At 40.3% G+C, this 14354-nt stretch overlaps 1 protein-coding gene across 1 annotated transcript; it reads right to left on the bottom strand.

The window, feature by feature from the left end:
• Positions 1-440: 440 nt before the first annotated feature.
• elovl7a (ELOVL fatty acid elongase 7a) lies at positions 441-6812 on the bottom strand. Its single transcript, XM_034091773.2, has 8 exons — positions 6693-6812; positions 3862-3990; positions 3229-3419; positions 2685-2765; positions 2537-2593; positions 2323-2428; positions 2090-2226; positions 441-1980 (listed from the first exon to the last, which is right to left on the bottom strand). The coding sequence occupies exons 2-8, from the start codon at positions 3962-3964 to the stop codon at positions 1732-1734; spliced, it is 924 nt and encodes a 307-aa protein (XP_033947664.1). The 5' UTR covers positions 3965-3990; positions 6693-6812; the 3' UTR covers positions 441-1731.
• Between the last annotated feature and the right edge of the window lie 7542 nt (positions 6813-14354).

Below are 14354 nucleotides of genomic sequence, written 5' to 3'. Positions count from 1 at the left end.
GTTTTCCTACAAATAAAATGCAAGTATATTTTTGGAGGATATACCTTACATTCACCTGATGTTCCAATGGTGCGTTGCAACATTTACACAAAGTAGATTACAATGTGGCTTTTGCAAATGCATGCAAATGTAAAAGCCAATGCATACGAATATACATTTTTATATATATATATATATATATATAAAAACATAAACAGAGCAAAAAAAAGGACATCTTACAGCATCATCTTATCATGAGGCACTAATATAGTACACAGCAAACCTTCTCCAGTCTTAGTTTAACACTTCCTCCTAGTGGAGAAATTGTTTTTTACAGTCTGATCCAACCATCAAATCAATTCAAAACACATTTTCTGATTAAATCATAGTTTTACAAGGCAGCGTTGATTCCAGACCATCCATAACTCAAATTAAAGAAGCAACAACATTTTCTTAAAGTACATAGATCATTTAATTTCTTATAAATACATATAAATTATAAACATTTCACATCATGTCTTACAGTATTAACTATTGATATGAGGGGGATCTGACAAGGAAATGTAAAAACTAAACGTGCACCCCCCCCCACCCCATTTGTACGCAATGTGTATCTGTAAATCTTTAGTGTTACATGGGCTTGCGCCTGAATTTAGTTGGAACTCTTTCGACATCAAGTTCAATCCTGTGAGCTCAGTGTTACATTCCCTTCAGTTTAAGATCATCATAACTCAATATAAAACGTACTGACCTCAGTCCAAAGGCACTATCTGAAGACAGTCAGCCACAGAACGTCAACACATGAAGCAAAATACTCCAAGCAGGCAAGCAAAGCACATGTTTTTGGACTGGTTGGCTAAATAGTGAATCCATGTAATGCATAACGCAGTCCTTTAATACAGTGTGCATGGAAAACTGTTATTTTGCAATAAGTAGTAAAAATAGCTCAAGCTCTGGATTGTAAAAGAAAAACCCACAGTGGTCCATCAGCCTTCCTCTGGCATCTCTGTCACATCATTGCTTCATAGGAGAATTTAATCAGGGGAAGAAATACTGGACAAAGATGGCTCTTTTTACTGAATGTCTTTTCCATCAGCAGCAGCTGTGACTCAAACCATAGAGATGTGATAACCTCAAAACAAAACGCCCTGTTCCGTTTGCCCTTGTTACCATTTAACAAGGACCTGAATAGCCTGAACACCATTTAAAATATATCGACTTGGGACCGTCAATGTAACTTTTTTGGCCAGGTGAAATAAACAACTTTAGTGCACAACTTTTAAAAGAAAAACCCTCAGCTGGTTTCCTAAAAACAGAAGTCTATTCTGAGAAGTAAGATCAAGTCACAAGTTTAAAATGATCTCAGCATGACAAGCCTTTAGAGAAAGCCCAGTTTGACTGTATAGTCAAGGGTCTCAGTCTTACCATAGCCCTATAGTCAAGTGTGAATAGTGGAGTCGATTGTGGACGCTTGAAATTATTTTAAAACCATAATGTAGCAGAAAGGAGGGATATTTGGGATCCACCATAGCAGAACTTGGGCTTTAGCTTCATTTGTAGACACAAAAATAACTTCAGCTTTAGTCAATAAACCTCTTAAATATAGTTTCTCAACATTCAAAGATTGTCTTTTGCAGTAGCATGTAGAAAACCAATCAGAACATACAATCCAAACATGTTGGGTTTGAATCTCAGCCTGCAGAGGTTCTTACGTAAATGAGGTTAACCCCAAAAGCCCCAACAAGTCCTGCGTCACTCTTCTTTTTCATGATTGGCGTTTCCATTCATAACTCCGTTGCTGTGGTGTGCCCATGTCTGATTCTGCAGCACTTTAGGCAGCCTCTTGCCCTTGGTGTAGGCGTGGTACCAGAAGTTGAGGAAGAGGAACAGGAAAATCAGGCCGTAGGAGGCGATTATGTAGATAAAGATGGGGAAATCGTAGGTGCAGTCCTTTATGAAGAAATACTGGGAGATGTGGGTAGACACCATCATAAACTGGATCTGGGGCGCAACAGATAAAAACAAAGGGTTGAGTCAGGATTTCACACAGATTCTCATGGTACACTTCGAAAAAGGAGAGAGACAAGCAGTCTGAGTCAGACCAACATACCAGCTGAATGGAAGTCAGGTATTTCTTCCACCACAGATACTTCTGGTAGTTTGGGCCCAAAGCAGTCAGGCCATAGTACGAGTACATGATAACATGGACGATACAGTTAAGCAGGGCGTGAAATGTCCCCATTCCACCTGAAAATAGAAACATGTATTAGGAGTAAATATCAAGACAACCTTTTAAAAATAAAAAAGTAATATCATTAAAACGATAAGTTGAGCAAATCCTACCTGCAGAAAAGCATACTCCAAACCACCACGTGAATGGCATGATTGAGTGATGGTACACATGAAGAAATGTCACCTGGCTATACTTCTTCCTCAGAACAAAGAAGATCTGAAAAAAAGAAAAACTAAAGATTTGCTGTGTGATACAATCTGAATCTTGTGCAAGACAATGAGGAAATATGTCAAAGTCAAATGCCTGACTGATCTTTCAACTTACCGTGTCCAACATCTCAATGAACTTTGAGAAATAGTAGAGCCAGCATGTTGCCGCCATCTAGAGGAGACAGCAAATAGTATTTCAGTACAGGTACTAGTCATATCAGACACAACAATATAGGCCTACAGATGTATAAACACCAGCTTACTCTCACACCCTGGGGGGACTCCGAGTAGTCGACTGGGTCACAGCCAAAAGAGTATCCCGTTCCCCATCCTGACATCACATACTGTAGGGAACAATACAAAGTTTGGTTACTCACAAGCAACTGGTTGTTGAATTTTCTCCATGTTTAGTTCTGATATAAAAATGCTGCGTCGGTCAGTTCTAATTGAAATCCAGTTCATTAACACAAATAATTAGTTTTCCATAATGAATATGCTGTACAAGATTAGGTCATGCCGCTCTTTAGGCAATATTTTGAAACCAGTGCATGGGAAGAACACACCCAAAGAACTGGTTTAAACCTCACATTAATACCCATGTTAACAAAAAAAAGAAATGTACATGAAAAGCTTTTCACAAGACTTCTGATGGTATGTGTCACGCATCTGTTCTTAACAAAGGGAACAACAACACAAGTACAGACTACTATGATCCTGTGGTATACAAAGCTGTGTAACATCTTCCATTCAGAAGAATGAATTCCACAGACATAAATGTCATGCCAACCAAATGATAGCACGACTTGCCTCGTAGCACATGTAAAGCGAGAGAGCCACCACACTGAAGTTGTAGACAATGAGAACTCCTTTCAGGTCGAAGGCCTTACGGTTCTCCATCAACCGTGGCCCCAGCGATGTGACAAAGTAAATGTACGCTGCAATGATGAGCGTTTGGGGCAGAGGAGACGACATGAGGAACCAGGTCTCCGTCCGTCTGTCTGCAACAGGTTGGTGAGATCAACAAGGTTCAGATAGAGAAAAGTTAATCATGTTTACATATAGAGAAACAAAATCACAAGTCAGGGGTGTTCAAACTTCCTTCACTGAGGGCCACATACAGAAAAACATACAAAAGGCTGGGCCACTCACTAGAGTTGAGGTATATTGTTAGTTTTAGTGTTAGTATTATTAGTTAGCAAAATCAATCAAATGTAGGTAAATGATGCTTTATACTTGAATATGTATATTCAAGAAGTACAATACAAGCACAGGTTTCTTGTGTGGGCCATATTCCATTATACTTTTTGAATTAGCTGAGGGCCGATTTGAAATGGACCACGGGCCGCACTTGGCCCATGGCCGTAGTTTGGACACCCCTTTCACAAGTGATCACAATGGGTCATACACGTCATACAGCCACCTTGAATGCTTAGGACTCACCTGCATTTTTGATGAACTCTAAATACATGAGTGCGGCTGAGGACTTTATGTCATCAATTTCCATTCTGAGACTTGGCCCTTGCAGTTTACCGAGAATCTCCATTTTCAGACAAGATTGTTGCCATTTACCTGAAAGAGCAAAGGCAAAGTCAACAAGTCAGACATGAGTTCACTCGCATTATGATGAGCAGAAACAGAAACAATTAGTTAGAAGGGTCCATAACCAGCAAAACGTTATTTGTTTACATAATTGTTAAACTGTTTCAAAAGCCAAATTCACAGATTAACAACACTTTATTTGAGAAAGTTTAACATTAGAAAATAATACTAATAAAATGTCACAATGCACAACCAAAATTCTTCCATTTTCATTATAAACTCCCACCAGGATGTAGGCCTCTCCCAAACAACTGCTGCAAATTTCAACGCTCACATTTCCTCCACATGCAACCGCTTTTTCACAATCAGGATGGAATTTTAAACTGTTGCTCAACATCTAAACCATGTTTACCCAAGTAGCTGGTGGCAAAAATAAAATTGCCATTTGTTTTACTTAAAAACTGCTATGGCTAAAAGACTGGACTGTATAGGAAAAATCCATTCTTTGCTGCCCCTCTGAGCATCTTAGAAAGACAAAGCCAAGAGTGTACTGGCAGTACAATGAGTAGCAGTCACTGTGCAAAAACAGTAGGACTCATTTATTCAACAAAAATGTACACATGGATAATGTATAAAAAAAACAGTGTCCAGTTATAATCGTGCATTTGTAAAGGTTTGCGTCAACAAAACATAGGCACTCTTGACTGAATACTCAAGTAAAACTGGGGAACATTTTAAGAGTTGGCAGGAAGCAATGCAAGTGGGAAGATACTATTGCATAAAAAAACTTTACAATGACAAGAAAGGGTTGAATGATATCACCACTTTAGTACAGATGTTTATAACGGCACACCATGCAACGTGGTCAATACACTAAGCTTTAACTGGATACTTTCCCAAAGGGTGACAATAATCATGAGCCAGGAACGGTTTAAAAGTTACAAATTGTGTAAAACGCAACCCATCCGTTTCCAGCGAGGGGACAATGACTGGAAACGTGCCAGGGTCAACATTTGTTCTATTGAGATGAGTGGCTTGACTGGTTTAAGAACTTGCCTGTAGTTTGGAAAATATGCCACGGGTATATTCCTTTGTTAGGGACATAAAATAAAATCCTCATCAAGTCAAAATACAGGTTAGATTTTTTAAATAAACCCCCATTACCCGTATTCTGCCAAGTGTATACAGAACAAGGGTGTGTCTAGCTGAATGCAACAGGAACTTGAACTGAGCATGAGTAAGTCATTAGGTGAACGGTAAAAGAAAAAGGCATGGCTGTCTGGTGTTTCTTCACTAATGAAGACATGTCTCGACACAGGCTTAATACACATTATAGTCAGGGATCCTAATGTAAAGGCTACCTCACTTATGCTGTGTACATTAAGTGTCAACTCCCACATATTATAACATGTTTGAATTGTAGTCCTAAAGCATCTCAAAAGTAAATAAAGTTCATTATATAATGTGTGTAAAAGCCGTTATAGTACAGGATCGTCAAAAGACATTACAAATGCAGTTAGTGGGTGCTAAATTATTAACGGAAAGACAATTATTGATAGAATAGCCATTCTTTAACCCATAAGAAGCCGGGCCCATTTCTACTTTTGGGGAAATTAAGGGGAACATAATTCAGACTAAATAGACCACCTACAAAACACATTTCTGACAAGAAACCCCCCCTAGTGTCAAATATCTGAAATGTGACCATTTATATATGTCACATTGGGCTTCAAATGGTAAAATAACTCTTATTTTTAACTTAATTAATGAGGATGATTTTTTGGTTTGAATTAATTTGAACATTCTTTGAATTGTAGAATAAGAACATATTAACTCAATATACTTGAATCAGCTAAATTAACTGAGCAGATCATAATAATATTTCTAATTGTGCATATATGTCACTTTGGGTTTACTGTGAAAGTCCCGATGTGACACCAGTGTCACAGCGATATCTATCTCATTCTTTTCATATCAATTTGATCAATACATGTTAAATGTAATAAAGGAGATGTTATGTAAGCATTTTCAATTTGAATTCTTAAATGGCTTGAATTTTACATTTAGCAACAATAACAAAAGCTTTTGAAATGTAGCTAGTTCAGTCACATGTGTTAGCATGGCACATGGACATGTTGTTATGGGAACATAAAATCAAATGTCCTGGACCATGCCCCACCAGACTGTTCAACTTCAGTGTGTGTCACTTAGGGACTTCATGAGATAAAATAAAGGCTAAAGCTGTATAAGGAACTTTCCAGAACATTTAAAGTTCATGCGACACCCGTGTCACGGTGGGTCCTTATGGGTTACACACAATAAACGCAGTAATTAAGATACAACCAAAACACCGCCTTGAACATGGTACATTACATTTAAATGTACATTGCAAAGTGCTTTAGAAGCCATTCCAACTGAAGGATGTAATAAAACTATACTCCGTACAATTGTGCTACATTTTTATGAATAAAAAAAAACAATCCAAATGGTCTAGCCAAGATACAATTATAGCCAGATACATTCCCACGCCTGTATCGCTGTAATCACTGATGAAAAACAGGTCTAACGAGTACCAGCGGCTCCCAACGCCAGGAACTGTTTCAGTAATCACGGGAACGCTTGTGCTTCGACGCACTGGTTCCATCACATTTTAAATGGATAATCCTCAGTATTATTTTTGGTTTGTCTCATCACATAACTCAAATTCAGTTAAAAAAAGTCACATTACAAACCTTGAATTACCGCTGCCACTCGATGAAAATCCTTTTTGTCGGTGACCACTCTTTTGTATCCCAATTCACAACTCAACTGCCCAACAGGTGTGCCTCCTGTTTTGCTCACGCGCAGACAGGGCACGCTCTCCTCCCTTCTTAAGGGAGATGCAGACCGCAGACCGCAGCAAGGAGGCGGATCCTATAGGGGCGGATCCTATAGGGGCGTTTCCTATAGGGGCGTTTCCTAACTTTTTTTATCCATAGCAATTTAAGGGATTCCAGCTGCTTTTATAAATCCTCGCAGAAGAAGTCATTCGTTCTAGTGATGGGAATTCCGGCTCTTCTTGGTGAGCCGGATCATTTGGCTCACCAAGAAGAGCCGGCTCTTTCGGCTCCCAAAGGGCTCTTCAGTTTACCACATATTATACCTTTTAATTAAATCAAATGTAGCCCTGTTTTGACTAATGATTTATATGTGTACACATATATCACTTAAATTATTCAAGACATCCTTTGTACTAAAGTATTCAAAAGTAAAAATTACATGTTTAATATAAATTATTTGCGGTGGCCAATTGTTTTCATTGCATTTACAGACCCGTGTAACTCTCTGATACCACCCAATGAATGCATTGACTTGCTTGTAGAACCACGCTACACAAAACAGATGGCAACACCTATAAAAACTATTTTAAAAAAGGGGCTACTGTATCAACCTATATAAAGTATATAAATATAGTTTTTCTCCCTGCAGGAGAGGGGAGCGTGCTTTCAGATCAGCTGCTAAGCTGCAGCGGGGAGAAGAGGGGGACAAAAAGAGATCTCCGTCCTCCGTGTTTTATTCTTATAGAAGTAAGAAGAGAAGTAATGGGGCAGAAACCCTCCTTTTTACGCAGCGGTCCAGACATAGACATCATAGCTACGGCGACACATATTCAGTTGCCAGTTACTTTTGGCATTAGGGCAGGGATATCTTTCAAGGTTTGACATAATGAATTGTGCTACTTTTAAAGCAAGCAACGATGTTTTCAAATCTGTAATCAAAAAGCTCCTCAAAACACTATAGAAGCAGTTCCTGCCGTTGTTACGTTAGTTCAAACAGTAACAACGGACTACTTTTCTTAGCGGATGCATGTCAATTTAAATCAATACATAAAACTATTTTTTAAATCAATAAAATATTTTTCTAAATCCATAAAAGCATTTCAATTATTATTGGGAGTCATGTCGTTACTTTGTTGAGAATGTGGCCATGTGTAATAAGCGGGATAATGTCCACATTGCACATTGCATAATGTGCCTTCATGCCGATCTAGATCCCTCCGCAAAAACAAAACGGCTCGTTCGCGGGCGAGAGCCGGCTCCCGTCGTTCACTATAGGAAACGCCCCTATAGGAAACGCCCCTATAGGATCTGCCCCTATAGGATCCGCCTCCTTGCTGCGGTCTGCAGCCAGACTCTATTAGGCTTGTTTGAGACAAGCAAGACCTGCGCAGACCTGCGCAGACCTGCGCAGTTGCGATCAACGTCTTGCTAGTGCGTTGCATGATGGTTAGTCATTTTGTCCGACTTGCTCTGGAGGCTCGCCCACATGAGACTTTGAAATCTCGCGGGACAAAGACGCCCGCAGCCTTGAGAGCGAGGCGAGGCGAGTTGGCGCAGTTGCTCTCCACGAGCTGCGGAAGCGAAATGCTTGATGGGAAACGGCTCGCTGGGATCTCGAGCTGAGCGCTTATTGGTGGTTTTTATCACGTGCTGCTGATGAAACTCTCCAATTGGCTGGCAAAAGTTTGTTGTTGTTTTGTGTCAGTTTTACGTCGCCACATCCATTCCCATTTTTCATCATTGTTCCACAATGTTTATCATCATGAAATTAATATCTATATATTTTATACTATACTGCTTACCGTTTTCATACTTTATATATCTTAGCATATTCATACACACTGTTCATACTGCTCACAGGCTGATATCTAGTGTATTCATACCCCACTGTTTATTCATCATTCAATTCATTCTATATGTTATTCTGTAGATTGTGTACATTACTTTCCACTTCACTGCTTGTTGCACCTGGTTAGAAGCTAAACTGCATTTCGTTCTCTCAGTACCTGTAATATGTGCAATAACAATAAAGTTTAATCTAATCTTGAGCAGGAACAAATGTATTTACTTAGTACATATCTGACATTAACGATTAAACACATTTGTGCATTCTTTATAAATGCAAACCGAGTCAAGCCGACTCCGGAGGTGGCGGTATGCACCTTAAAGTTGTTTGCAATCCGCCAAAAAACCGAGAGAAGAAGAAGAAGATGAAGAAGCCGTCTCCGAGCTGTCCGACTTCAGGCGAGCTTTTTGAGACCTCCCCCGGCTGCGATCGGCTACTCTCGTCTACTTTCGAGGCGAGCCGCAATGTGTCTCAAACAAGCCTAATGTCTTAAGGAGATGGGTCTGGCTGCAGACCGCAGCGAGGAGGCGGATCGTATAGGGGCGGATCGTATAGGGGCATTTCCTAACTTTTTTTATCCAATAGCAACTTAAGGGATTCCAGCTGCTTTTATAAATCCTTGCAGAAGAAGTCATTCGTTCTAGTGATGGGAATTCCGGCTCTTCTTGGTGAGCCGGATCATTTGGCTCGGCTCACCAAGAAGAGCCGGCTCTTTCGGCTCCCAAAGGGCTCTTCAGTTTACCACATATTATACCTTTTAATTAAATCAAATGTAGCCCTGTTTTGACTAATGATTTATATGTGTACACATATATCACTTAAATTATTCAATACATCCTTTGTACTGAAGTATTCAAAAGTAAAAATTACATGTTTAATATAAATTATTTGCTGTGGCCAATTGTTTTCATTGCATTTACAGACCTGTGTAACTCTCTGATACCACCCAATGAATGCATTGACTTGCTTGTAGAACCACGCTACACAAAACAGATAGCAACACCTATAAAAACTATTTAAAAAAAGGGGCTACTGTATCAACCTATTATATAAAGTATATAAATATAGTTTTTCTTCCTGCAGGAGAGGGGAGCGTGCTTTGAGATCAGCTGCTAGGCTGCAGCGGGGAGAAGAGGGGGACAAAAAGAGATCTCCGTCCTCTGTGTTTTATTCTTATAGAAGTAAGAAGAGAAGTAATGGGGCAGAAACCCTCCTTTTTACACAGCGGTCCAGACATAGACATCAAACGGCGACACATATTCAGTTGCCAGTTACTTTTGGCATTAGGGCAGGGATATCTAGATACTTTCCAAGGTTTGACATAATGAATTGTGCTACTTTTAAAGCAAGCAACAATGTTTTCAAATCTGTAATCAAAAAGCTCCTCAAAAACACTATAGAAGCAGTTCCTGCCGTTGTTACGTTAGTTCAAACAGTAACAACGGACTACTTTTCTTAGCGGATGCATGTCAATTTAAATCAATACATAAAACAATTTTTTAAATCAATAAAATCTTTTTCTAAATCCATAAAAGCATTTCAATTATTATTGGGAGTCATGTCGTTACTTTGTTGAGAATGTGGCCATGTGTAATAAGCGGGATAATGTCCACATTGCATAATGTGCCCTCATGCCGATCTAGATCCCTCCGCAAAAACAAAACAAAAAACGGCTCGTTCGGGGGCGAGAGCCGGCTCCCGTCGTTCACTATAGGATCCGCCCCTATACGATCCGCCCCTATAGAGAGGCGAAGTCCCTCCCTTTCCGGGAGCCTCCATGGGACCCCGGAAGCGTAAAATTATACATTGAAGTCAATGGAGAGAGAAAGGTTATCTTTTGATCCCGTTTGAATTGTGCCACGAATGACACATATGATGTTTGTCAATTTAAAAGAATATTTTGCAAGTCAAAAAAATAATAATGTGTCGTAAAACTGTGAAGTTACACATTTTTTTGTGTCAAACCGCTGAGTGAACTACAGGTCTCTGGTCTCGCGCAATACGCGTCACCATCTCAAAGACGGCCGTCACGTTAGCAAATTGTACCTGTTTCTTTCAGAATGAGAATAAAAGTATAAAACGAGGTGAACATCACTACAAGTCTGGACACGTTGAGAGCTGTACATACACGAAAGGGGAGTTAGTCGGTTCTGTAAGAGCAGCGGGACCGGCTTTACAAGATGTTGGTGAGTAATATGAGTGCAATGTGTAACGTTAATGTCAGCTAGCTAACATTAGCTAATAAGGTACACTAACGTGTTTTGTTTCAGTAACTAGTTTTCTCCTTAAGAACTTCGTGGTCTCTGTGTATGCTGTGGATAACATTAGTGTTCACAAGAACAAGGTACACTCCGTGTTTTGTTTTAGTTGCTCTTCAGATTGAAGCGGACAGTTTTATATCGACTATACTGTATGTGTGATCTCCTTTTACATCTCGTTGAGTTTATTTGCTGTGTGTAGATTCAAAGGTTTTGGTTATCTTGTCAATTTGTTTGGTTATCCAGGCACAGCTGTGCGTGACTCCCTCGGGTACACTGGTATGTGTTTTCCTAAAGTAGAGAGCATTGATTAATTAATAAACTACACACTGAGTCTAGATCCTGACCAAATCCTTTTTTATTGTTGATCAAATGTTTTTCAAAAATGTATTCATACACATTTAGAAAAATACAATGTACAATCACAACCAGTACAACACAAATTACAAAAAATACAGAAAAAACAAACAATAACAACAATCAGACAAGAGGACAAAACTATGGAAAAATAACCCTTCCCACCCCCAGATTCGGACCATCCTTGTATTATTGCTCATTCAATTTTTATAGCATGCTAACAAACATGGTACTTACTTTATTTGTACAGATCTGCATGGGAGACGATGGCGCGATGCAGAGCGCTGTCTGTGATTGTGCACGGGGGATGTACAAATGCAGCCACGCTGCAGCATTGGCAATATGTGCCATGTGGCAGATCAGCTCCACAGATGTTGAGTGCCAGTGGAGGAAGCCTGGCACTTCCAAAGTAGTCCAGCCGGTGTCTCAACTTTACCAACAGTGATAGGAGACATACTGTAAGGATGTGCAGTTTTCCCTTCTTCTGCTTCTCTTTTTGTTTCATGTGTGTTTGTATCCGTCTGTCTTCCTGGCTGGGCGTGGCTGGCCTACTGTCAGTTCCCGTCAATTCACCTCCGCAGCTGCTACTCATCTTCCTGATTATCTACTCAGCCAGACCTGCTTAAATACCCGGCTTCCTCATCCAGTATTCACCAGTTCGTTGTGAAAGATACGCTGGTAACACGTAGTGATTTCTAGAAAACTAAACCTAGTTTCCAAGTCAAAGTTTTATACTAAAACCTGTATTTCTCTGCCCAGAATCCGTCAACTACTCTGCCTGCCACGTCCAGCCAACACCACCTCGTCAGCGAACCTCGGATTATTATCACTACCAGCTCCAGCCTGCTCACTCTATTGAACTCTGATTCCCCGGCTCATCTCACCCGTGTTCCGCTGCAAATCTCCGAACCCTGGCTCCAGCCTGCTATCTCCGACATCCTCCGGATCATCAACTACGGACCTCCACTCTCCCCCCCCTAGTAATTCCCAGATCCGGATTAGTAATTCCCCAGCAGTATGGTGTGAGTTTTGAATTGGAAATAAATCATTTTACTTCCATACTCACGTCTCCTCCCTTCCGTACTTGTATTGAGGGTTCAGCCTGTAAGCGCTCTTTGAGCTTAACACATACAACCCACCGGCCAGAGACATCGCCACTGAGGATGTAGACTGGTTCAGGTCTGCACTGAGGGGCGCACAGTGTGGCATGGCATGGCTTTTGTCACCTGAGCCAGAGCCGCGGCCTCAACATCAGGCCATTGTCACCGTGCCGGAGCTGGTGAAGGGGCATGGGGGTCGGGGGCTTGAGGCAATTCTTGCCTCAATGCGACTGAACAGAGACCAGCAAGCTGCCATCCAGACAGCCACCGGAGGACAGCGGACAAACCCCAGTGGCAGTTACACAGGCGGGGCAGGTTGACAGCCAGCAAGTTTGGTGCTGTGCTGCGGTCGGGACTTTCATCCACTCCATGCGCGTCCCTCATGAAGAGGGTGCTCGGGGGGTACAACTTGGACGGAGTCATGGCTGTCAACTGGGGGGTTGTAAACGAGGCCGAAGGGGTGAAGGCTTTTGTGCAGGCCTATCGGGTGACAGTGTTCGAGTCTGGTCTCTTTGTGAGTGAGTCGGTGTTTTGGGAGCATCCCCCGATGGACTTGTGCAGCCATCTGCCCTGCTGGAGGTGAAGTGTCCACCATCATTATACATGATGGTGTATATAGGATATATATATATTTTATATACATATCTGTAAATTGTATAATTGTATTTGATTTAAAAGTCTTTTTGATCTCTCTGTCTATAAACACAAACTGAGTAAGATTGACAATAAAGTTGACTTTGAAAAATATATATATTCTTTATGAAAATAGTTGACTGTTGGAGAAATGAATCCAAATGAAACGTTGGACTGAACTACAACTACGCCTTTTAAATCTTTACGGACTGTTTTTCAGTGGGATGGCAAGTTCCTATCTTTAAACATTTATTAGTTTTTTCTCAGAACAGATTTGATTTTCTGAAGTTAATTTAACTTTGGCGACCATGTAAGGTCATTATTAAAAAGGTACAATCAATTTGTTTAGGGTTGACTAAAATAATGATAAACATTTCATTTGGATAATTTACTGACAGAATAAGAAACTCAATAATGCTCTACTCACCTGTTCCTTTTTATAAAGTGAAACAGTTGAAATGATAGATTTGAGTAAACTTAAAAACAACCTTCTCCAAAAGCTATCAAGGAATATACCGAATACTTGTTTTAGAACTTTATTACATATTATTTGTATATAGTTTGAATGATCCATAATTGACAGAAGCTTGTGTTTACACTGACCTGTTACTCATATATTAATGTCTTTGTAACTTCAGTAAACCACTACCTCACTCATTTCTTTCATTCATCACGGTTCAGTAAACTAAGTGATACATGAACCAGTTTAATAATTATAATAACGTAGGATTGCAACTCTTTGAAACTGTAGGTGGCTCTTAAAAGAGCCGTTGTGTTTGGGTGTGCTGGTCTCAGGTCAGTCTAAGCCCTCTCTCCGCGGATGCGGCGGGCCAGCTGGATGTCCTTGGGCATGATGGTGACCCTCTTTGCTTGGTTCATCTTACTGGGGGGCAGCTACATGGGTGCCGGTGCAGTCCACAGTCATTGTGCAGTTGAAGGCAGAATGAATGAAGGCAGAATGAATTTATTATTGACTTTATTTGTAATTGTGTAAAAAAATAAAGCATTGATTAGCAAGCAGGACCTGCAGGAACAGAGCACGGTGATGGATGGAGCTGGGAAGAGAGAAGAATAAAGAAAACAGATCAACTTTATTATCGGATATTAAAAATTCAATTTCAAAACAAGTTGCCGCTCCTACAGTTTTCTAGTGTGTAAAGATGATTTCACATGACCTATGCAAAATATCACACTCAATACATGTGTGTCTCTGGGGGGTGCATTGTGCCTTTGATGTATATAAATAAAATAATAATATACCATAACCAAATACTATTACGTACAGTGGAAATCAGGTTGCCAGAGCAGGTCAGTGTGCATGTTCCTCAGGGTCTCAGCAGTTACAGGTGAGGGAAAGGAAATAAAAGAGAAAAAGGTCAGT

Source organism: Pseudochaenichthys georgianus, chromosome 9, assembly GCF_902827115.2.
Source record: "Pseudochaenichthys georgianus chromosome 9, fPseGeo1.2, whole genome shotgun sequence".
Taxonomy (NCBI): domain Eukaryota; kingdom Metazoa; phylum Chordata; class Actinopteri; order Perciformes; family Channichthyidae; genus Pseudochaenichthys; species Pseudochaenichthys georgianus.
The sequence above is the reverse complement of the archived record's forward strand: the minus strand, read 5'-3'. Positions and strand labels throughout refer to the sequence as shown.